Source organism: Argiope bruennichi, chromosome 2, assembly GCF_947563725.1.
Source record: "Argiope bruennichi chromosome 2, qqArgBrue1.1, whole genome shotgun sequence".
Classification (NCBI taxonomy): domain Eukaryota; kingdom Metazoa; phylum Arthropoda; class Arachnida; order Araneae; family Araneidae; genus Argiope; species Argiope bruennichi.
In genome coordinates, this window is record NC_079152.1 from 107,674,590 (window position 1) to 107,699,787 (window position 25,198).

General features: G+C 25.0%; 2 protein-coding genes across 2 annotated transcripts; both read right to left on the bottom strand.

The window, feature by feature from the left end:
• Nucleotides 1-1,235: 1,235 nt before the first annotated feature.
• LOC129956993 (uncharacterized) lies at nucleotides 1,236-10,385 on the bottom strand. The gene is made up of 7 exons (XM_056069094.1): nucleotides 10,237-10,385; nucleotides 9,377-9,515; nucleotides 7,243-7,301; nucleotides 6,106-6,210; nucleotides 4,629-4,667; nucleotides 3,706-3,744; nucleotides 1,236-1,394 (listed from the first exon to the last, which is right to left on the bottom strand). The coding sequence occupies exons 1-7, from the start codon at nucleotides 10,237-10,239 to the stop codon at nucleotides 1,350-1,352; spliced, it is 429 nt and encodes a 142-aa protein (XP_055925069.1). The 5' UTR covers nucleotides 10,240-10,385; the 3' UTR covers nucleotides 1,236-1,349.
• A 7,099-nt stretch (nucleotides 10,386-17,484) lies between these two features.
• On the bottom strand, nucleotides 17,485-24,923 carry LOC129957003 (uncharacterized). Its single transcript, XM_056069107.1, has 7 exons — nucleotides 24,812-24,923; nucleotides 23,538-23,701; nucleotides 21,474-21,532; nucleotides 20,635-20,739; nucleotides 18,758-18,796; nucleotides 18,343-18,381; nucleotides 17,485-17,650 (listed from the first exon to the last, which is right to left on the bottom strand). Exons 2-7 carry the CDS (start codon nucleotides 23,656-23,658, stop codon nucleotides 17,588-17,590), a joined length of 426 nt encoding a protein of 141 aa, XP_055925082.1. The 5' UTR covers nucleotides 23,659-23,701; nucleotides 24,812-24,923; the 3' UTR covers nucleotides 17,485-17,587.
• Nucleotides 24,924-25,198: the final 275 nt, after the last annotated feature.

A 25,198-nucleotide genomic window follows, 5' to 3' on the forward strand; every position in this document is an offset into this window, starting at 1 on the left:
GGTGCGGTCTTAGAGACCGCGCTCAAAGAAATAACTGAATTATTTTTAAAAAGCATCCTCTGAAATCGTTTGAAAAAGTGCACGTGTATTGAAGGTCACAAAACAGGAAGCTAGACAATCTATCCATTCAATTGAGCTAAAAATAGAATAGGGGTAACCAATAATCCATGGCTAGCGGTTTCAGAGACCGCATGTCCCCAGATAAGGGTTAATCGCTAACAGAACAAAAGTAGATAGACATAAATCCAATCCCTCAGATTGCCATGTTTAAAGTCCAAAGAATTTTCTAATTTCATTGAATCTTTCTTTTTACATATTTTAAATTATATAATGTTGAATTTTTAACTATAAATAGTATATGGCCAATATTATTCTCATATTTTCAAATAAATATTATGTTGTTCATTATGTATTTAATTACTAAAACGTTGTCAAAATCAAAAATCCCTATAAGAGAGAGATTTAATCTTTGTAAATCGCATTTTTAAGCTATAAATATTTTAGAAACATTTTATATGATTACATCTGAATGTTGTATCGACTCCAAGTTTTGAAAAGTTGACTCTAAATTAATGGTATTTTTAATTAAAATAATTTCTTTTAATATAATTGCAAATAAAACAATATTTTTTTTTTTTATAAAAGAAACATTTGGAGACATTTTTGGTTTTAGGTAAACATATAATTTCAAGTTTGGTTTAAGAAAACATATGATTTCAAGATAAGATTCGCATCAGTTTAAACTTCCTAAATTTCAAAAATAAATTTTATAATTTGGTTTTCTATCTCTATATTCTTGTGCTTTTAAAATTGTTTATGGAGAAATGTAGATTTTGTTTCACATGAGGTTCATAAGTGAAACTGTAGATTTAAATAAAAGCTTTTTCATATCATATTTGAACTTAAAGAAACAGTTATACTTTTTAATGATTAGTTGCAAAAAGGAATATTTATTGATTTGAAAATCGTTCTCGGAATAGAATATTTTAAATTCTCTCAGAGAAAATAATTTAGGTACAATCATATTTTACCATTTATTATAATTGAATACTTAAATATAGATATTGAGAATCTGATGAAAGAATTTCTGATTTATTAAAGAATTATTGAAGTTCTTTTAAAAATGTAGCAGGCATTTCTTTGTTGCCTGCAAGAATAATAAATCAGAAAATTATAAAAAAAAATTATGAGATAATAGGAAAAAAAGCATTTCACAAATCCAATTTTTATTTTTATTGTTTTATTATCTAGACGGTTATTACAAGCTAGTAAACATGCAAATTCTTCGTTAAGGTAAGTATATTAAATTAGCAAATTCCTTTTTTCCCCATGTGTTTAGTTTTTCAGTCTTAAGAGTTGCATCCAGCTTTCTTTCCGAGGTCATGTACACATTTCTGAAAATAAAATATTATAACACTTTATAAGATGCAGCAAACTGTTGATATTTCAAATCTTTACATAAAATAGTAAAAACTAAGCAATTTTCGATATCAACCAAACAAGCGAAAATTCTGTTAAATACTTTGCAATATTTTTATATTTTTTTTCCACAAAAAAGCAATTGCCATCGTTTTGCTAGAGAAATATAACAAATGAATGACTTTATAAAATTTCAAAAATAAACAAATCTTCAAAAATTTTTGACTGAATATCATGGGGAAAAGTACTAATATATTTCCAGGTTGTTAAATATATTGTAACCTGTTGGTGATAAAAATTAATATCATGTATTAAGAGAACTCGGTAACCCCTAATTTTTTTTCTCCAATTTCCAACATTTTCTTTTCAAATTTTGCGATAGATAGATGTAAACAGTGCAGAAATGTAAATTTCTAAAATATTTTTCAGTTTCAAATGTTATAAATTTAAATATTTTATATTTTAAAAAAAAATATTCACCTATTTTTAAAAATGTTTCTTCTCGTACAATTTTCAATATTTTCCCCTAAGTTTTTTAAAAGGACCTCACATTGTAATTAACAGATAGAGATCCGATTTTTGAAATATATATTAGTTTGTGAAAAAAATTATCCAAAATTTATAAATTTTTTTTGAAAATATGAGATTTTTATCACTTTGAACATTTTGAAAAAAAATTCTAATTAAATTTTTTATAAATCCATCCCTGATTCTATTAAGCCATTTACGTGACAGTAGAAAAACTTTTATGAAATTACAATAAAATCTGATTGACTTTTAACATTTTGTAGCAAACAGAATTTTGGAAAAAAGCAAACAGAGATAAACATCTTTCAAAATTTCAACATAAAAAAATGTTATAAAAGCAGATTATATCAAGTTGGCTTTTTCTCAGAGTAATGAAGTGGCATTTGTAAGTCCTTTGATATCAATTTTATTAACATATATTATTATCATATTTGTTGTTGTTGTTTCTGAAGGCACTTGCCATGGACAAGCCCGCTGATTCGAAAGCTATTTTAAGCCAACAGGGAGCATCTCTTGTTTTCGTAGCACCAACAAGGGCCAAGAGTACGATTTTGCTATTGACGCATCACATTCGCTTACACAGCCCTTTTTACAGGAGGGCACATCCACACATCGAACAGATGAAGAACAACCATGCCCGAGCCAGGACGCCCAGATCACGAGGAAGACGCGCTACCCCTATGCCAGAAGGCTGGCATTATCATATTGATTAATGGTCATTATCAAATATAGAGGTTATTAGAAAAAATTAGAAAATTTTCACATTTTTTTCTTCAAAATCTTTACTAAATGCTCTGCAGTTCTGCTTATCACATATCTATTAATACACAGCAAAAATTCTAGATCATTTCATTGAAATTCAAATGAAATTAGTAATTTTGCAGATGACCCTAATAACCGGTGGGAAATTCAATCGAAAAGAAAAGAGAAAGCAGTGAAATTATAAACAAACTAAGATTTAATGATTATTGTATAAAACAACTTTTGTGGTTTTTTTTTATTATTTCATCGAAAAATTAAGAGGAGTACCTACTTGCACATGAAGTATATTTGATGCAAACACTGGAACTGGGCGTGGCACCTGATGTCGAGTTAGACAAAATAATTTCATGCCTTACTAAATACTCGTCCAATTGTTTTGAAATTTTCAGATGAATAAGTTAAAGGTTCAAATATTATTTTTTACACAAAATTGGGAAATTGATATATTCGTCGACTTTTTGAAATTCTCAGGTACTAAGACCTTTTAATATCTAAAAAAGAACATGAAGGGGCAGGAATGGGTCGGATACTTATAAAGGCAGTTAGTTCCACAATATAGATGCAACTTCTTTTATTTCTTTTTATCTTTTATTATTCTTTTATGAAAATAAACGCAAAATTTTCAATTAGGCACATTTTAATTAATCTTCTGAATTAGCGATATTTTCTAATTTGCTTCCATAATTTATTTGTGCTATAGTTATTTTTTTTCTTTAGTAAATTATTGTTTTGCTATACAAATGTGACTTTATGTATTCTGTAAATACTAATGAATCATTTGGCTTCGTATAAACACAAAAGGTAATGAAGCCCATTGCACATAAGAAATTATTATTATACTGTTTTCTATCAATTCTGTGGCCACTGAAAGAAAGCATTGATTTTTTTTAGCTGATAGCAAATATATGAATAATTAATTCAGAAAATATTAGTAAGTTAAACAAATGAAGATTTAGTTATAATTAAAAAATAATCAATATTTTAATTTATACATACTTCAAAATCATCCATTTGCTGTTCTTGTTCGTCAGTCAACTAAAAGGAAACAACAATAACTTTATTACATTTCAGTTCACAAAACTAATACAATTTGATAACAGTAAGGCAACTTAATTATTAAATCCGAAGATTCAAAATTTTATCGGCATTATAATGGAAATTAAAAAGTATAATTAAAAAATCACAAATCTTTATTTCAAATATTTAAATTACAGAAGAATTAAGAATTCTGCATGTGGTGTTGATGCAAATATGGTTATAAATATTAACAAGAGTAGGTTTGTGTAATGAAGGTGTAGAACATAAAATAGCAAAATATCGATGAATAATTAGATTTTAAAAGCACAAAATCGAAGAAGATCTAGATTTCAAAGGCACAAGATCAAAGAATAACTAGGTATTAAAGACACAAAATCGAAGAAGATCTAGGTTTCAAATGCGCAAGATCGAAGAATAACTAGGTTTTAAAGACACATTTTTGTTAAGCTATTTATAGAATTTGGTGCGCAAAATATATGTCTGATTGCTTAAGAAAAATTATTGCACAAAACAAAAAATTAAAGCAACATATACACAAATAATGGCAAATATTGAATTGATTTCATATGTAAATTTCAGTTTCATTTATATAACATGCAAAGAAAGTAATGCTTCTTAAGTATTTCACAAAGAAAATTAAAATTATACAATGAAAGATATATTTTCTGAATGACTTATTACCCTAGTAATGCATACATTGTATAATTAATAGAGAGTAAAATTTTAACAAAGAAAAATTAACATTTGAAAGTTTTAAAAGTCAAATACGTTGCATTATTAAGCATTACAAATTTAATTTAACATAAAAATGTCTTTGTTGTATATAATATATTCTTATCCTGGTTCTTTAAGTCCGTTTTTGAGAATCAAAAGTCACTTACTTTTACGTTTGAAACTTTGTTCTGGATACATCCATATATCTAAATAAAGAGAAAAAATTTAATTAAGTATTAATTATTAAACTTTGACTGTAATATCGTTACTAAGTAAAGATAAACAAATTATTTTCTTACAAAAAATATCTAACATTATAAATATATGAGAAGATTTAAAATTTCTTTTTAGTTATTGTTTAAATTTTTCTTCCTTCAGACTATTCGATATTTTTTATTTAATTTACAGCAATAAGCAAAGGATAGAAAATTATGCATTTTTTTTCTCATAGATGAATAATAGTAGGTACTTATTTTGAAAGATTTTCTAAAAATAGGAATATTATTGTGGCATGCATTTCAATTTTCTATAAATTAATGGCTTTCAGTCCTAACAGATAATGTAAAATATAATTTAAGACGTTTCATACTAATATTTTAATAGCTGGATATGTCAATATCGTCATTATCACACTGGCCGCCAAAATGACGTTTAAATGAGGGTAGATTTAAAGTTAATTTCAAGTTTCATTTCTTCGTTTTATTTCGATATAGTATTAACACTTGAAATTTTACAATTACATTTATATTAATTTTAAATAAATTGTACATTTCTTATTTCAGTTATCTTGAATATGTGCATGTTTTCGTGAAATCCAAAATATTAATAAAATTTAATTTTTCTTCTTATTCATTTGACGATAAATAATTTCTAAAATTATTTATGACTGCAGCAGTGCAATAAATGTTATTTTATTGAAATCAACCAGAACATTTTCGAAACAGCTTGTAAAAAGTAAAATTGTTCATCGAAGCTTATTATAAAAATAAAGATTGACCAAAACATTTAATTTTTTTTTTTTTTTTTTTTACAAAATTATATATTATATTATATTCTGGCTGGGCTGTAAGTTCATTTCATTATACTAAAAATCTACACTCATTGATGTTATACGTTTACATTAAAAAGTATCAATGTAATGAAACCTTAAATAATTAGTGCGAGAAATCTTTACTTGGAACATTAAAATGTATATTTGTTTTATGCTTTGGAAAAAATGAAACTTTTAATATCATACTATTTAGCTATAAGTGTGATATCTTCTTTCAAATGTGATCATTCCTTATATTTAATTTATTCATGCACATTGGTTTTAATATTCTCCATCAAAATGCAATCACAATGTCACAAATTCATTTAAATTTCATTTGAAAACACTAAAACAATATCTTCTGGTTTTAGTTCTTATAAATTCCTACCATCTGATATATAAATAAAGAATCAATGTTAATTTGAATTCTCAAATAGGAGAATTCAAATTAACATTGATCGGAGGAGTTCTATTGTAAGTTTCATTAAAAGAAAATTGGAAAAGTTTTCTAAAATCATCTAACTAAACTATCTTTCTTCTTTTATATATATATATTTAATCTTTAAATTCTTTGAATTGTAGTACCAAAATAATTTTTAAAAGATTAAACTTACCTGCTTTCGTTTTTCTTCAGAGTAATAAAGTTCAGAATTTTCATCGCAACGTCCGATTCCATTTGGAAGATATCTTTTAACACATTCATTGTAAGCATTCTGATACTAAAATAAAGCAAAATAATAGAGTCAATAAATCAAAAAATATAAGAAAGGTTTTCATGTTAATATTCGGTACTTAGTACCTGTGAATTTTTCGAATCTGGACAGTTTTATGAAAATTAACAACCTTTAAAAACATTTTGGAATCGATTTTATTTTAAAAATAAGCATAATTTTAAATAGATGCTGTATAAATTTGAATTAAAGGTTAAATTTTATTTCGAAAAATTCAAATACTCAGGCTTTCGAAGGCTCTAAAAATTAAACAATTGCATACCATAATATTCAGTATAATACACCAATATATTCAGTATAATACTAGTAATAGTATATATTCAGTACATCGTTTAAAAATTGGCCAATAATTATTTCACTAAACAATTTAAATATTTAATATTGAAGAGATATAATAAAACACTTTATTCATATCTTTATATGCACTATGATTCGTATAACAAATTACACACAAAATATGGAAGCTAATGCTTTCATATTAAAGTTAAGCCATCAGAAACATGTATTTTTTACAGATTTTTTTTTTTGAAATTAAAGTTACTAACTTAAAAAAAAATTATATACATTTAATAAATAAGTGTAGTATTATTTACATCGAAATTACAACTCTCTTATATATTGTTTATAACTCTTGGTGAAAAATTATACTCCTATGTGTGATCTCTGACTTAAGAATGGCCAAAAACTAACTTAATTTGTTCGAATGGGTTAGTATATTCTACTTAATGGATATAATAATTTATTTATAATCTTTCGAACAGAAAAACTCGGATTCTATTTAAAATAATAAAAATTTGATAAACAAATTAATATAAAAAAAACCCAATGGAATATTTTTAATGATATTTAAGGTTAGTGTATATTCCACATAATAAGCATAATAATATATTTATATCTTTCTAGAAAGAAAAATTGGGATTCTATTTAGAATAACACGAAATTGATAAGTAAATGAATAGAAAAAAAACATTATTAAATATTATTAATAATATTTCTTTAATAATGAAATTCTCAAATTACTGGCTCTGAGAGCTTGTCATTGCAATGCAGAATTCCGTCACATAGCTGTTGATCCCCAGCTGTAAAAAAAAAGTATAATATTTTTATTTGATAATTGAAAGGAAATTATATAAATAGAAGCTTATTTCCATTTTTTAATACTACTGGATTTATTCACAATAATTTTCCATAAATTAATATATAAAACATTTTTAGATTCATATATCAATTTATTTATTGCTTTTTTATATATTATTTCCTAATTGCCTATTTTATGTTTATTTATTCCGTCTTCCTAGCTAAAATAATAAAATAATTTTTTTTTATATTTAAGAAGCAGAATCTATGATATGGAATAATTTTATAACTATAGAATTGTTAATTATGCAGAAATATAATTATAAATTGTAATTTGAAAACATTATCCATATTTAGGTATATGAAGTATTTTATGTGTTGAATCCAGTGCGAAATTTGCCAATTTTTTTTTTGAACATCGAAACAAACTATTTATAAACTCTAAAACAAATAATAAATTTATGAAATATTCACTTTTTAATGATCTGGATGGAACTTTTGTTTCTAACACAAAATTTCTTCGAAAATAAATGAATATTGCAAATACATTCATATATAAAACATATTTTCACGAGTAATATTTTCAGTATACAAAAGTATAATTCTTCAGTTCAAAAAGATCAGAACATTATATAATACATTATAAAAAGTAAAATATTTTCTATAATTAGTTTATAAAATTACCTCATTACAAAAAACAATTAATTCTTTAGACAAACATTATTACACAAGATCAAGTAAAAGGACAAAATTTTATATATTATCTTTCAGCAATTAATAATGATGCTCTCAGAGAAGAGCGTTGAAGAAAAAATAATAAATGATATTAATCTTTTGACAATTTCTTAACAATTAATTAAATATTTAAGACATTATTATGAAAATGCAAGGAATGAAAAAAAATAACAAAATAAATTTTATTATCAATACTTAAGGTGTCTGAAATGTTTAATATGTAAGTTTAAAAGGAACATGTTGATGTTTTAAAAATGTAAGCATGGTTTTGAAAAGACAACAATGATTTTATTTTTAGTGAAAATTTTAAGGATAAGTCATTCTTTCTGCGTGGAGATAGATGTAAAAGAATCTAAAACTTGTATTTAGGAACCCTATTCTTCAATCAAACAGTGATTTTTTTATATTGATCAAAATATGATAAAGTCCAATTAAAATTATATTATAAGTTAAAAACCGCCTTAAGATTATTAATCAAAAACAGAAAAATATCTCTCGTCCCAATCTTTTGTTTTCTTGTTTCTATCACTATCGAAACAATATACAGTATTACCTATATCTTCTGCTATTCGCGTTTTTAATACATCAAATTTTCAGTACTTAAACCAATAATCCATTTCGAATTTTTATTTCCAATAATCCAACTCATTTTACAATTCAAAATATAAATAATAAGTTATATTTTCAATTCTGTAATAGAAACTAAATAATTGGAGTATATAATACAAAGACGAATCAGCCATAAATTATATATTTCGGGACAAGTGTTAATTTCACCGAAGATTGCAGAAATCTTTATACACTGCTTTTGAAAAAAAATCGTTATTCTTTAATAAATTTTTATGATATAGATTGGAACAGAATTGTGAACTGTTCAGTCTTAGGAATAAGAAAAATATTTTTTGTATAGTTGAAATAATGGCCTCTGAAATCTATGAGGCACAACAAAATTTAAAAGTCTATCCAATACGTAATATATAAGAGAGGAAACCAAAATCAGCTGTGCCTTCACAATCCAAAGCAGGAAGTATAAACAGAGATTTTGTAATAGAAATACAATATTCTGTTTACTGTTTAGCAACTCAAAAAAAATTCATAAATAAAACTATTGAAATATTAACCATTTTTCAATAAGTCAAAAATTTCAATCTCAACTGCTAGTTTCAATAATTTGAATCAAATAAGATAAACAATAAGTTTATTCTTGTATTCCATCTCAACAATCAGTGTAATGAATCAGAAAGTGCTTGTTATTTGCCAGAAGAATCAAATGTCAGAGAAATTTCACTTAATTTAATGAATGTAATAAGCGAATCTATTAAGGAATAAAAAATATACTCACACATGGAGACACAGTTGACTATCTGTGCAACTTCTTCATTTGGATCTCCCTTAGTCAACACACAGCTTGCGATTAAACAAACTGAGAAAAATGATGCGATACGATAAGTCTGCATTTTCTTTATTCTTGGAAAATACTTCTATTTGGATAAAAAAAAAACAATTTCAGTAATTAGCTATTACTATAAATAATAAAAACAGAGTTGCAAATTTGTTTCTTAGTTTTATAAAAAAAAACATTACAAAGAATGAAAACAATTTTTGATGCTACTCATTACTCAGACCTCGTTCTTACTTGAGAAATCAGAATCTATATTTTTCCATGCTTTGGCTATATTTTTAAAAAATATAATTTTTTTGTGCTAATTTCAAATATATATTTTTCCGAGAAAAAGAATTTATGATTTTAAGTTTCTTTTACGTGGAAAATTTAATGCAAAATTAATTTATGTAGGTAATTATTTGAATTCAAACCATTATTAGAAAGTTATTTAATCTGAATTTAAAAGTTTAATCATGCTTTTTTTCATGAATGTTCATCAAATGAAATTAAAAACGAATTTTCAATTTTGATCTGACAGAAAACATAGGGAAAAATTCAGGGTACAAAATTCAGAGATTAATTTTGTAATTAATGAATGAGCACCACTTACCAATGAGACTTACATTAAAAATGAGATTCGTATAAATTTCTTGGAGTAAGAATTCCCTCTGTTAGTAAATTTGCCATAAGGATTTTACTTCAAAAATAACGAAAGCTCTTAAAAATAGATTAAGCATCATTATTAATGAAAAACAAAGATTATTTATAAATATTAAGTCACATTTCACTTTTGACTAAAGAATAATAAAAAACCTTACCATTGTATGTTATTTTCTAACAGCTTCAAAATTCTTGTATGTCTCACTAATGTTTTATCTATCACTGGAGACTTCACAACTTCTCTAGTACAGAAACCTTTAATGCTTTAAATCTATAGCCTAAGAATATATATAAGGAAATATATAGGGCATGTGGAATGATAAAATAATGCCATGAAAATAGCGGCAGTAAAATGAAAATTTATTGCCTGCCCAAATCCGAAATTCAGTCAGAGATGAAGTGGCAAATAAAATTTTTGCCTGAATATGACATTTTAGGAACAGATAAGATAAAAAAAAGACCTAAAATAAATATCATAATTCATTTCACAAATACCCGGAAATTACTAATACAGTAATGCAAGCATTGAACAATGTATATCATTTGGCATTATTTTATTTTTAAGATATTTTATTTAACTCCTGATAAAACATGCCAAACTAAGTGTGTAGCACGTGCAGAATGTAAACAGGAAGCACCAGCTCTATTGTGACAGATTTTTCAAGTAATAATGTTTATATACTGGCATTCTGTCTGCAGACTGAGTGCATGCAATGTACAAGGAAAAATATACCTTTAAAATTTAGTTACATTTTCGTTTAAATATTAATAAAATTTTTGAATTTTACCTATGTTAATTTCTGATGCTTATTCTCAAATAACACAAAAATTCCCTTTATTCTAGATTAAGATTCAATAAAATAATATTTCTATTCCCACCAGTTATAACAGTTGTTTTTCTAATTTTAAGATTTTTTTAAAATTGTTCAAGGCTTATTGTACAGAAATGTGTTTCTTTAATTACCCAATTTATACAAATGCACATAGCAAAAATATCAAGAGGTTATTGCTACTATATAATAAAAAATGAAATTTAGAAAGAACATATGCCTACGAAATGTCTTCATGCTATAATATAACAGTCTATTTTTATCTTTTTTAATTGAATATATCAAATCGGATATATAGAAATCAATATCACATTTATATTCAAAAACGCGTTGATGTTATGTGATTTTGAAACCTAATGCATAGTTAGAATAAACAAAGAATGAACTTTTAATTTGTTAAATGCACTTAAATGCCACAGGCAAAATAACAGTCCAAGTGAAATTTATTTTGTTCTGAGGAAATAATACATAACAATCTCTATATTTTTTTCAATTTATTAGGTAGCTATACGAAGTATCTCATCATAGATATCACTCTAAGTGCATAGATATCACTCTATACACGGAAATTGAAAGGAAGATGAGTATGGGATATTTGTTTGTGTGTTTATGATATCTGTAATGTGTTTAAATACAAGACCATTAATTTAACAGTAAGTATTTAAATAAAAAAGATATTGGTACTAATAAATCTTTAGAAAATAAACAACGGATCTTGGAGATAACTTTAATTATTCATGTATAAACTAAAAATACACTGATTTTAAAATAATTAACGTTTTAATTTCTCTTTTAATTGAAATAAAATTTTTGCTTTTTCCCAAAAGGATTAAAATGTACAGAAATAAATATCAATTAAAAAAAATCACATCTGTTAGAATTATTTTTTAAAAAATTTAACCTTTTGTAAAAAGTGAAAAATATAAAATATCAGTTGTTTAAAAATCTTATTAAGTAATTTTTTTTAATTGTCCAAATTTGCAAAATGAATTATTAAAACATGTTTCTTTTCTTATTTTTTTTTATTTATTTATATTTTCAAATGATATCTAAATGTTATTTTTTTTCAAAGAAAAAAGGTGAAAATATATTTGAAATTGTTCTTTTGAGTCAGTTAGTTTACATTTTTTGGCCGATGTATTTAAACATTTACCACTTTTTTTTTTCATTTTAAGATAATTTTGAAAAGTTTTCAAAATTAGAATGCTTATTTAAGATGCTGGTGAATTAAATTGTAGAACTTCATTTGTAAGAAAGTCATACTCTTAGTATTTTTTCATATATATGTGAAAAAGTGTTTCCTTTTTCTCTATCTTATAATTGTTAAACAAAATGAGTTGAACAGAAGAATGAACATTTTGCATGCAATTGAGTTTCTACTTTCTATGTCTTAACTAACTTCTGACATTTATTAATTGTATTGTTTGATTCTAAAATACTTCTTTGTGATTCAGTAAAATCTATTACATGTATACAATTTTATTTTCTAGTTGTTTGTTTAAAGTTGCAAAAGTTAAGGAAAAAAGAAACAGTTATAAATAATGCAAGTAATGATCAAGTTGAAGTAGTGATTGTTCTAGGGATGGATAACCTGGATATTTGTCGAGACTCCGAACTTCCATTTTGACTGTGAATATATTTAGAATACTGATACGTTAAAACGCTCAAATGATTGAAACTTATACATATCAATACATGTTTAGTTAAATTATCAAAACTGCCATAACTGAGTATTATATACATCTCATGGATAAAATGAAAATTTCAAAATCAAATTTAAATTATTGCTATATCACAATATTTAAAGATTCTAAGTATATGATGTATTAGATGGTGATTCTAGTTTTTAAATATTCATACCGGCAGTCTATATATAATGTCGTATCCTGTGGGCAAACTATTGTAAAGGAAATCGAATACGTACAGGGATTGTCAAGGAAAAATATGTGTATTCTTGGAGAGTTAATTTCTACGTAAATTTTTATAGTATATGAATTTTTCTCATTTGGGAATAAGTTTTATCAGACTGACTGGTATGCTTATTTCATTTTACCAAATTAGGATTTTTCTGCGAATGTCTCGGTTGTAGTTCCATTGCCTTACAAAGAGTAAGGTAAGAACATCGTGGAAACTTTAAAAGACTATGAAATTTCCAAAACCCATGGTAGAAATAAATCGTAGATAAAATTTTTTCAACACTATAAATAATGCTGCTCAAAATATTATTAATACCGAAACACTCCGCTGGAACTAAATACTTCTAAGTACTGTAGAAATCATAAAAATGCTTTCTTAAATATCGTAGTCTTTTCAAAACAAAGTCGAAAACTTATATGAGTATAAAAATGACAATTATATTAAAAATAGCTAAATTGTTATCTGAATTTCATTCCATTATGGGGGAAAACATTTGTTCATTGATATAGTAAAACAAAAAGTTCTGATCTTTTATTTTTCGATAAAGCAAAAAGAGGAGGTGAAAGCTCGTTCATTATCTGGAGAAAAAAATGTACAACGATATGACAGAATTAAGGCTTCAAAGTATGAAATTTCATATTATTGATTAAATAAAAAATTCAAATAATTTTCCATACTTTTAGATTGTACTCTTGACAATAATAAGGCAGTACAAATGACCTTTGTAGTCAAACATGATGTTTTTATCAATGAATTAGTTGCCACAAAAACTGAAATAAAATTGATAAAATTTGTTGGGCTACCTACCAATTGCAAGGTCCACAGTGAATCAAATGTCCGAAATTAAAACTGGAGAGCTTCATAACTGGTGTTTGAATTTATAAGTTACCAGAGGGTAAAAATAAAACAAAGAATTTAATATGAAGGACGATTAAGGGGAAGTGCAATCTAGAACTAAACAAGCATTCGCTCTTAATCTGTTTATTAATGATATATCGAAAGCATCCTTAAGAGCCCTAATTTCTTAACATGATCAAAAAGTATATTCATCACTTTCTTTACAATGGGCAATGCTTTTAAAATACTTTCAGAAATTTACTTTGAAACCATTGAGTGATATATGAGAGAAAAGAACAAGTACCTTAAATCCTTTAAAATTCAGTATGGAATATGTATACAGCGTCTTGCTAAGTATTAATGAAATCCCAGAAAATTAATAAGTTATTAGATAATTTATTAAGATACGAGGCTAATTAAAAATTCGAAAAAAGAAACCCCAGGTGCACATTCCCAACCTCCAAGGTATACATGTACCAAATTTGGTAGCTGTATGTCAAACGGTCTGGCCTGTAGAGCACCAACACACACACACATTGAGCTTTATTATAAGTATAGATATAGATAACAATCATCTAAATGAACTAAAAGTTGCCATATTTATATTTGTTTTTTCGCATCTTGTATTTTAGTTTAAGCCAAAGTGTGGTGGAACGTAATAAAATAAATAAGCTAGTGTATTTAACACGAGATTAAATTATTATATAAAATAAAATCTCAAAATAAATTTATAATTAAAAGAAATTACATTAATTATGATAAAAAATAATTTCATTTCATTTTTTTGAAGTATTTAATAAAGATAGGTATTTTTTTTTTCCTTTTTTTATTCTTTAATCTTCGTGCACATGTGAATTTTATTTTTTCAGATGTCGAGTCATTCATTGTGAATAAAAATCTCATGTGAACTAAAAACTGTATAATTACATTCGTATTCGGCAAGTTTTCTCATGACCAGAATTATAACAAATACTGAAATATCCTCATATCTCTCCATGTTTATAATTTAAAATGTTTCTTTTCTAATTATATTTTGGATGAGAGAACATTGGTCAAAGTAACCTTTTTTGTTTAATGAATAAGTTATCCATTCACATAAAAATAATGATGATTATTATTTAGTTTCTTTTCATTTTATCATATATTTTTTAATTTAAAAGCAATATCTTACGATAATTATAACCAGAATATTTTACAGGCATGTATGGAAAAATAAACAGTCTATTTAAGCATTATCCAATATTACAAAATACAATTTTCATCATTGTTTATTGTTTTTAACTGCCATATTTGGATAATAAATGAAAAATTATGTAATTTTTTATAGAAAAATTTAATTTAATGAACCTTTTAGAAGACATTGTTTTATGGCTCTTGTAACTCGTTTCTAAACTCCAAGCCAAAATGGAAATCTATAACGCAATTTAATTCAGTTCTTTGTTGTTTGTACAACTTTTTAAAAATATTTTCTGCAGCCAAAGACTTGAAATTTAATTTTATTTAAATTAAATAGCAAGAAAAGTAATATCGTAAAATAATTTCTATCATTTTAGATCGAAACATTATGAAACATATAAATTTATAATAGCAATGCTTTTGAGAAAAAGAAGAATTTCTTATTTTATATTTAAAATTTTTTTCCATAATTCATCAAGCTCTCGGCATAATTGTTATTATATTTAAATATAAAAAAAATTATATATGCTTCTTGTAAAAATTAAAAATTATCCTAGAATTTATGCTAAATTTTTACGTTCTCTTTAATTTTAATTAAATTTAAAGAGAATTTATGCATACATTTTTTACATTTTTATTTCGAATTATTTTAAAGTAATTTAACATCCAAAGCTCAATTATTACTTTTAATGAATTTGCAAATTTGATATGTCACCTTTTTACCAGCAAGGAAAAGTAACTCTTTAATTTGTTGTTAATTCTAAAATGATTTTTTTTTCAATAATACTAACTGAAACTCTTCATAAGCGTGTTGATATTCAAAGGTATACATTAAGGAAATCAGACACATTTCTGAAGAAATAATATATTTTCATGGATTCTTAGACAAATCTAATCATAAAAATGCTCACAGATACAGTCGCCAAGGATGTTAAATCAAATTAAGCCGCACATTACAATGTTCAATATAAAATCAAATAATGCTTCTAAATAGGAAATATGGAAAGTTTATGAATAGTTATTTCATTACAAAATGGTCGTCAATGCAGCATAACATGTAAAAGGAAACAGCCTCACTAGTTTTACTCGATTAGAAATATGATTTATCATATTATGATAAAGCATATTTTGATTTTGAATTTTTAATTAGCAATGAATGTATCAAAACAAATCTATATGATACATGGTTATATAATAATACGATACTTTTCTAAAGAAAACAATTTTTAGCAATATTATATTTAAACACTTTTTTTAAATAAAAAAATCAGACTGTATCATCATTTTTAATATACAAAATTTATAGTATTATTATCACCAAAAATAACCCTACAGTCATAATACTTGATGATCTCCGATGTTCATTAAAGAATCTTAAGCCTAATAATTCATATTTCTGGAGTTATGATATATTATACTACTTGCAGATTAAGCTCATCTATTCTTGTTTAGGTTGTCGTGATTATTCAAAAATACAGCAAGTCAAGTGGATGTAGTTTTTCTTAAGTTCATAATCCAAATTTGTATTAATTTTTTTTAATCCTTACGCTAAAACAATATTTTGATAATAGTTTATGACATCATTAAGGGTCAGTGGAATACTCTATTAGATACTTTTGTGAATTATTCACTTGGGGTTATGAAAATTTTTATCCATATGTATTAAAATATAAATATGTCAAATTTCTTAAAAAACAATTTAAAACGAAATATAATACTTTTTTTAAAAAATTAAATGATATATAATATTGAAATATTCCAGGTGACTTAATTTTTAATTTTTTCTATTATTTTTTTCTTATAACTAAATGTACATTTATTTGAAATAAAACTGTGTATTAGTTTGTAACTCTAATTAAATGCTAATTTTTTAGAAATATTTTTATGCACACTTACTGAATTTTCATAGGAATTTTAGGTTTTTATGAGCTAAAATTGACTTTTAACTATAAAAAAATACTCTAAACATAAAATGTATACTCTATTTCCTTTTAATGTTTGACTGAAATCTTTAATATCAATTTCATTTAATTTCTTCAAAAACTAAGACAAATGGAACCTTTCCAATATATTTAAATCCTATTACAATCTCATTTTGGGAAGAGTCATTAAGATGTACTTTTTCTCTCTTAAAACTTCAAATTTTTATTTTATAGAATAATACGTTTTATAATACTATTTTAGATGAAACTAAACATATATTTTTGTGGTGAAATGATAAAAATAAAATAAAACATTTACGTCCATTTTTACTTATTTCAACGTCCACTGTCCTCTTAAATCAAAGATCATTAATTTTAATAAAATATTCTTCAAAATATACCCTTTTCGTGATACCTCAAAATATATCTTATTAATCGCATGCTGTATAATTTTAATGAATATACGAGAATATAATGTGGGGAATATAACTGTTTGCTTAATTTAAGAAAAATTTAAAAATTATATTTTGACGCATGTTTTATCATTTTACCAATAAAGTAATAATGAATTTTATGCAGTTCTTCAAAGAAAGCATTTATTTCAGCAAAACCCACGAATTGATGTCTTAAACAAAATTGCAAAAGAAATGGAAAATGGAAATGTAAAGATTAATTAATTTTATTTCTTTACATAATATTAAATTACAATGAACATACAATCTATAAGTGTATATACAGATTTTTTGAATATATTTTATGGATCACAGTTTCCTTTAACCAAATTGTAATCTTGACCATTGTATGACTGTTAAATTTTCTTTTCACTGCTATTTAGAATTTTCCTCTGAAGATTGGCATCCAGCTTTTTCCCCAAGAGTGTGCACACATTGCTAAAAAAGAATGTATTAAATTAATGTATTTTTAATACATATTTGAGGCAGCAAAATTAGATATTTAACATTGATATGATTACAAATAGCTATATTGCATATGTAATGTCTTTCACAAAAAAATTTTGAGGCAGCAAAATTAGATATTTAACATTGATATGACTACAAATAGCTATATTGTATATGCAATGTCTTTCACAAAAAAATAAGAACAAATTAAACAACTTTCCTTTTCAAAATAATTTTTTAAAAACGCTAATTAATAGCAAATAAAAAACAACCGGCTAAAATATAGTTTCTAATAAAAATGAATGTCACCAGTTTTTTTTTAAATTTCATTTATGCTTATAAACTTTGGAAATATTCCATAAATAGAAAAAGCGATTTTATGTTCCATAAGCAGAAGGATGAAGTACAAAAAGCAGGACTTCAATTCCATTTTCTAAATACCATCAGCAAAATAAATAAAAATACCATTGATAATGCATAAAAAATAATACTTTTAGCCATTTAAGGACTTTTTTATTATATTCGAAAACAAATTTTAATTAAAAACATATAATTCTTTCTTTTTAACAATTATTTTAAATAATTGTTAGTGTAACTAATTAAGCAGGACACAAGAGTAAAGTTTTGTATAATTTCTTTAATATTATATGATTAAATAATAATAATAACATATATATATATACCTGGAATTCATCCATTTGTTGTTTATCTTCGTCAGTAAGCTGAAAGGAAGAAATTGTATTCTATCACATTTTTGTATGTAATAAACACAATATTTTAGATCATATAAAAATGAAATTTATTTCAGATTTAAAAGTTTTAATTTCAGAATCCAATGACCATAAAATAAAAAGATTTATTACGATAGTTGTTTATTTTCAAACTATGAAACCTGAAGGCAGCACTGTTTGAAAGTAAATTTACGCCATAAAAGCTTTTAACAGCTTTTCCTGAGTCCTCTTCGTATTGACGCTATTTGTTAGATAATAATCACATTATTTTATTAATAAAATATTTTATGATGCAAAAATCAAATTTTTTTCTCAATTGAATTAAATAACCTTTTAAATATATCATATGTGAATAAAAGTGACTTACTTCTTTGCCTGCAACTTTGCAGTAGATGCACCTGTTTATCTAAATAAAGAGAAAAAATTGCTTACACAGATTGCCAATACCGAAATTTTATTTCATTATTTAGGTAATATTAAATCATTTGAACAACTTTTCATTACAGTATTAATAAATATATTCATTACAGTGCAATTTTCAGGTACTCAGTAACTGCCAAGTCAGTTTCATATCACAAGTATGAAAGGAAATTTAAAGACATATTAATTTGAACTTTTTTTTCCTAGTCTATTTAGAGCTATTAAATCAATAATTCTATATAAGCAGATTAATATATTTATTTTTAAAAATGCAAGAGAAATTTAGATTTATAATATGAAATAAAATTAAAAGTTTTATTAAAAATTGCAACTCTGTTACATGAAGAGTTTAATTTATAAATTAAAACTAATTTGATTTATATTTTTCTTCATCTCAATTTACTTACATTGCTTTGTTGAATTTCAGTTTACTTCTTGGGTTATTTTTTTTCTGACATACTTTGAATGTGGCTTTATTTTAAGAAAGAAAAACTACATTTTTGTAATTCCGTGCAGAGATTAAACTGAGAACAATGCTAGATCTTTATTGATTTTCGATGATGATCCATTTTTGTTTAATCTTTTATTACCGACTCTTCCTAATCGGTCATGCAAATTATGTACTGACGAACTACTTTATACTACAAATTTTACTACTTCAATTTCGGAGTGTAAAATGTAAAAGGAGTTATTACCAATAATCTTCGATTTATATTCGATACCCCTTGTTTGAAACAGAAATAGCCCCTCCAATACAGAATTTGCACGACCGGCTTGGTCAGGTCAGTCGTGAAAGGGTTAAAATGTCATCATCTGGAATCACTTCTCGACATTTTTGAAACCTTTGAAACCAACCTAAACTTTAGATGACAACAAGCACTCGTTTCTGTTCCAACACAGAATGCAACAATAAAGTAGATTTCCCAAATTTAGATGAATTCACGCCAATATGCTGCATTTCCTGGATACTTAGCATATTTTTCTCACCAGGTGTATGTAAACAAATCACTTCTGGCTAAGGTTTTAAATGTTAGAATGATATGTAATTCAGCTCGATTATTAAGAGTAATATTGTCATGTCTGTTTTACTTGCGAATTTCTTGTCATTCCGCTGCAATTAATCAGTCCAATTACTTTATAGCTATATCTCACATGTTCAATTAAAAGATTGATTGAAATACTCTCTATCTTTTTTTCTTCGATATAGTTATTTTGAATACATCAGATAAACAGTTCTACAAATTCAGCTTTTATTTATTTCATGTTAAATTCCATAACGGTAGTGGTCAGGCACCAAATCTCGACATTTTAAGTTTCATATATATTCATGATAATTTCTCCTGACTTTGGAATCTATCCCTTCCTCTGGGAGGACAACTTGAATTTAGAGCTATATAATCTTCGTATGATCGAAACGTTTGAGCATAGACATAGCATTTAAATTCTATATTGTTAATTGTTCATTTCGGGTGTTTTTGATTTCTTCCGATGAATGATGTTTTTATCATTTTCCCTAAAATGGTAGTCTTTATTATGACAAAAGTTACTGGTTTTGCAATTTAAGATAAGGTTCTAAGCATTGTTTATCTGAATTGTGCTCCAGAAATGTGTTTTATTGAATGGTGGTATGAGTCATTGGTTCCTTTATGTGATTATTCCAAAGAATGTTTCTTTATAAGATTGTTTCATTCTTTTGCTTTCAAAGTCATTAGTAAAATTTACACTTCAAAGATCTACTTTTCTTATAATTTAAATATTTCAAATATATAACGTTTGTTTATTTAATTTAGACATAAAAATAATTTCCAAGAAAAGTAAAGTTACCAATCTTCGGTTTCTTTCTGAATAGTACAATTCTGTATTTTCATCGCAACTTCCAATTCCATTTGGGAGAATCACTCTTATGCATTCATTGTAAGCAGTCAGAAACTGAAATAAGAAATTATTTATAAATAAGTATCTCAAATAAATAGGAACAAAATAGGATATGAACACAGAACTATGTGTAAACTGGTATATATTGGTGGTTAATAAAATAGTTTAAACACCTGTGAATAAAAGTGACATTTTAAAATGAACTCCTTAAAAATTAAAATATAATTTTAGTTACTAGTTTTATTAATTAACTAAGTATATATCATGATAGTATGATGAATATTTAGTGGAGTTGTATGCTTCTTGGAATTTTCTCAAAAGCGTAAAATATCGGAACTCACAGACATTCAATCAGACCAAAGAATAGGAGTCCAAATAGCTGGAGCAACGATGACCAATATATCCTAACTTTCAGAAGTTTTTAAAGAAAAAGTCTCTAAAGTCATCGCAGCGTACACATAGAGCTCAGGCAAGCTCAGCAACATAAAATATTAAGAAAATAGAGAAATAAGCAAGAAACTTCTAAGCATTTTTTATAATGCTTTGTAATTCCTAAATCATATACATGTACAGATTAAATCAAAGCTTTCACATTGCATAACGTATTTTATTACTATCGTTAATCCAAAATGAATTAAATCTATCATTGATAAAATTCTCTCCATATTAAATTTTTCATAAATCAATCAAAAATCATTTAGTCACTAGCCTGTTTAACTTAAATATAAATAGAAGTAAATAAATATATATAAAAATATGTTTTTATCATAAACATTTTTTTTTATTACCGGTTCTGCCATCTTGTCATTGCATTCCAAAAATTGGTCGCATAGTTGTTGATCTCCAGCTAGAAAAAGATATGGAAATTTCGTCTCACATCTGATATTAAATTATACAAGAAAATTTTTTATTGATAATTGTATTACTTTCTACTCTATTTTTATATGTTACCAATATTATTTGAAATGATATTTCAAATCTAACCATTAAATTAATTAATTTACAATATTCTGGCATTTTAAATTAATATTCAATTATTATAAAAGCAATAATGGAAATGATTTACAAAACAAAAACATTAAATTATTTAAAATGCAATAAATTTAATTCTTCATAGATAAAAATTGTTGAAAATATTTCCATGAAATTTAATCAGCTCAAATGTGTGGAAATCTTTTATTCCGAAATTATTCTTTGTAATTTGGTGGAATACCATCATTTGGTTTGTTGAAAGGAAAGGAACAAATTTCAAACATATATTTATATTAAAATTGATTCTCGAATTGTTTTCAATATAACTAAAAGTACCTATATGACAAAAAATGCATTTAGATTATATAAATAAATTAATTAGTTTATTTAATTAATTAATACATTCTTGAATTGTTATAACTAAATTCGATGTATATGGTTAATGAACCTTTTAACCATACATTTCTATAAGATAAAAGGATCTACAACGTGAAAAATTGGCGGTCATTTTTTGAGCTACATTAAGAATATGTAATTAAATATCTCTTTTGAAATAACGAAAAAAATTATAATATCTCATTTATATATATAAAAAAACTTGTTGTTTCTAAAAGAAATGTTGAGATTCATTGCCTTAACAATAAAATTTAATAAAAAAATTGACAAATCAAATAAGAATATTAAAAAAAGAATTCGATACATAATTTTATATTAACACCTTGAAAATATTAATAGATCATTTTTAATTTCCTTAGCACAATTTCCTTAGCTTAAATCGTTTCAACTTTCCGAAATAATATAAATAACAATTTAAAAATATAAACAAAAATTAATTTTTAATTAAATAATTCTTCCCTTTTGAGATATATCGGAATTTTACCTCATAAGTTGCTAGATTGCTCATCAAATTAACAATATATTTTTCCATATAGAAAACGAAATGAAGTAAAAAATCATTTTATAGAATTTTAGAAAATCTGAGAGGCATAGAAAGGCTCCTAAAGAAACTAAAATCAAATTATCTGCAGTCTATTCTTTTTTTATCTATTTTTTGATAATTCGTAAGTCGTTTCTAAAAAGATGCACATTATAAGCAACAGGCTTTATGCTTATCATTAATGTCTAGTCATATTAGGGAATGTATTCATCGAAACCCTTTTAAAATTTTGAGATGCATAAATTTCAGCCATTTTTTAAATAGTGCACAGTGGGTTAAGAATAATTTTTCATCATTATTGATTAAGCCTTTGAATGAAATATATATAAAATCTTAATCATTGCCATTCTGAAACTTTAAAGATAAAAAATTTGTTACATGAAGCCAGTAGTCATTTTAGTGTCCAATATCAATAAGAAACGAAATTATTGAAAAATATCTTTAGAATATTTTTTTAATAATTTATAAAATGTTGAAACTTGATATCATTAAATATATATATATATATATATATATTAAATTTTAAGATGATGCAAAAATTATTTTTGTAATGTAATATTTTTAGAAGTTGCCTCGGATGAACACCAAAATTTCTCTTAATTATTAATTAACTGGGATTCTCATCAAAAGTTTAAAAAAACGTTCTGAGATGCACATTTACAATTTTTGTAGTATATATATATATAATGCACCAAGTTTGATATCTCTTAATTCTAATATTCGTCTTTTTTATAAGTAAAGGTGAGAAAAAAAATTATAGACTTCTAAGAAATCTGCAACAACTATTAAAACCAAAATACTTTCACTCTTGTCTTATATTCAAGTCTTGTAATTTATTCAAAAAAATATTCTGAGACAAAATTACAAAATTACTGTTAAAAAATTTCTTTAAAACATTAAATCTATTGTTAAGAATTGCACAAAAGAAGAAAAAAATTCTTACATTTTGATACACAGTTGATTACCTGAAGAAGCTCTTCATTTGGGTTTGCTTTAGTAAACGTACAACATGATAATAAGATAAATACCAAAAGTGCTGAGATGTGTTGGGTATTCATTTTCATAATGGTTGAAAGAAACTGTTTACGTAAATTACTTCTAATTTGTCTGAAAAAAAATAAGAATAATAGTTATTGTAACTTTTTTTGTTATTACATTCTACTTTATCTTCCATTACTAACAAAACTTATGAGGTAAGCGCCATTGGAGAGTAACAGAGAGAGGTCACAATGACCTTCACACCTCTCATAGTCAAAGTTAAGCTCTAATGTTATAGAGTGCCTACCAGGATGATATTATGGAAAAACTGGCCCACATTTGCTCATCAAAGAAGATCAACGAAACATCCAACACATGCATAGATTGCTTGAAAACATGAACCTATCTGAAATTTTTCAATATCTATAGTGCATACTTAGGATAAAACCTATACCGTTATTCCAACTATTCATTTTTTTTGTCATAGCTTTATGTAGAATTTGATTACTCCTCTATTAGATAGGTTATAAATATTTATTTCGAACATTGCTCTGAGAAAAATGTTATTCTTGCTACTATTCATAACCTTAAATGTTATTCAGATTCTACTCATAATCTTTGGAGCAGAAATGATTATCTTTACAATTTAACTATTTGATTGATAATAGATAATTACAGCATAGACAACGGATTGAAATTAAGCCATTAATATATATTTTTACTTCTGTTAACCTTTTTAGCCATAAATAATGTTTTAATATTTTTAAAGTATGCAATGAACAATTAGCAAGTGTTCTTCTCTTTATTTCCTTTAAGGACTTAAACTCTCACTAGGAAAATTCTGATAAATTCTATGAGTCAGAAAAATAAAGTTTTAAAATAAACAGTTCAGTTGATATAAGATTTCTGTAATAAAGTTCGTCTGCAACCACACTGTCACGTGGAAAAAAACATAATTGAAGTAATATCATTTCGACAAATAAATAATTGCTAAATTTTGACAAAATTGTCCAAATATCTTTTTAAAAGATTAAACACTTTTCTGCTGCATATGCTAACATTTTATTTTAAAGTTATGAAACGTTTAAACTTCTTTGAAGTGTAATTTAAATGTATATAAAAACTTTCATTATTACATATTGAAACCAAAATACGCAACAAAATCTTAATCAAAGAATGCATTTACAACAAGAAGCGACGTCTTTGACCATTATAACGAAAATACGGAATAAAACTTACCAAAAACTGAAATTTTTAAATAACGGTCCAACTAATAAAATATTTCAACTCTGGTAATATCGAGTGAGCACAGAAGTATCGCACTGCTTGAAATGATTCAAGAATTTAATTGTATAACAGGGCAATCAGTTGATATTTATATGATATAATATAGACTACTTTGTAAGATAAAGAATACTTTAAATCAAATTAATAAATTATGAATTTAAAACATGCAGAAAAACTAAAAATCAGATGAAATTCAAATCTCATGACCTAAATAAAGAAGTTCAAGAAACGATAAGATAAAGAGGATGTCAGAAAAATTATAACTGCTATTTCTAGAATAATGCGGAAATAACTAAAGCATCATAAATATTTAAAAAAAAAGCCAACTCTAGCTAAAAG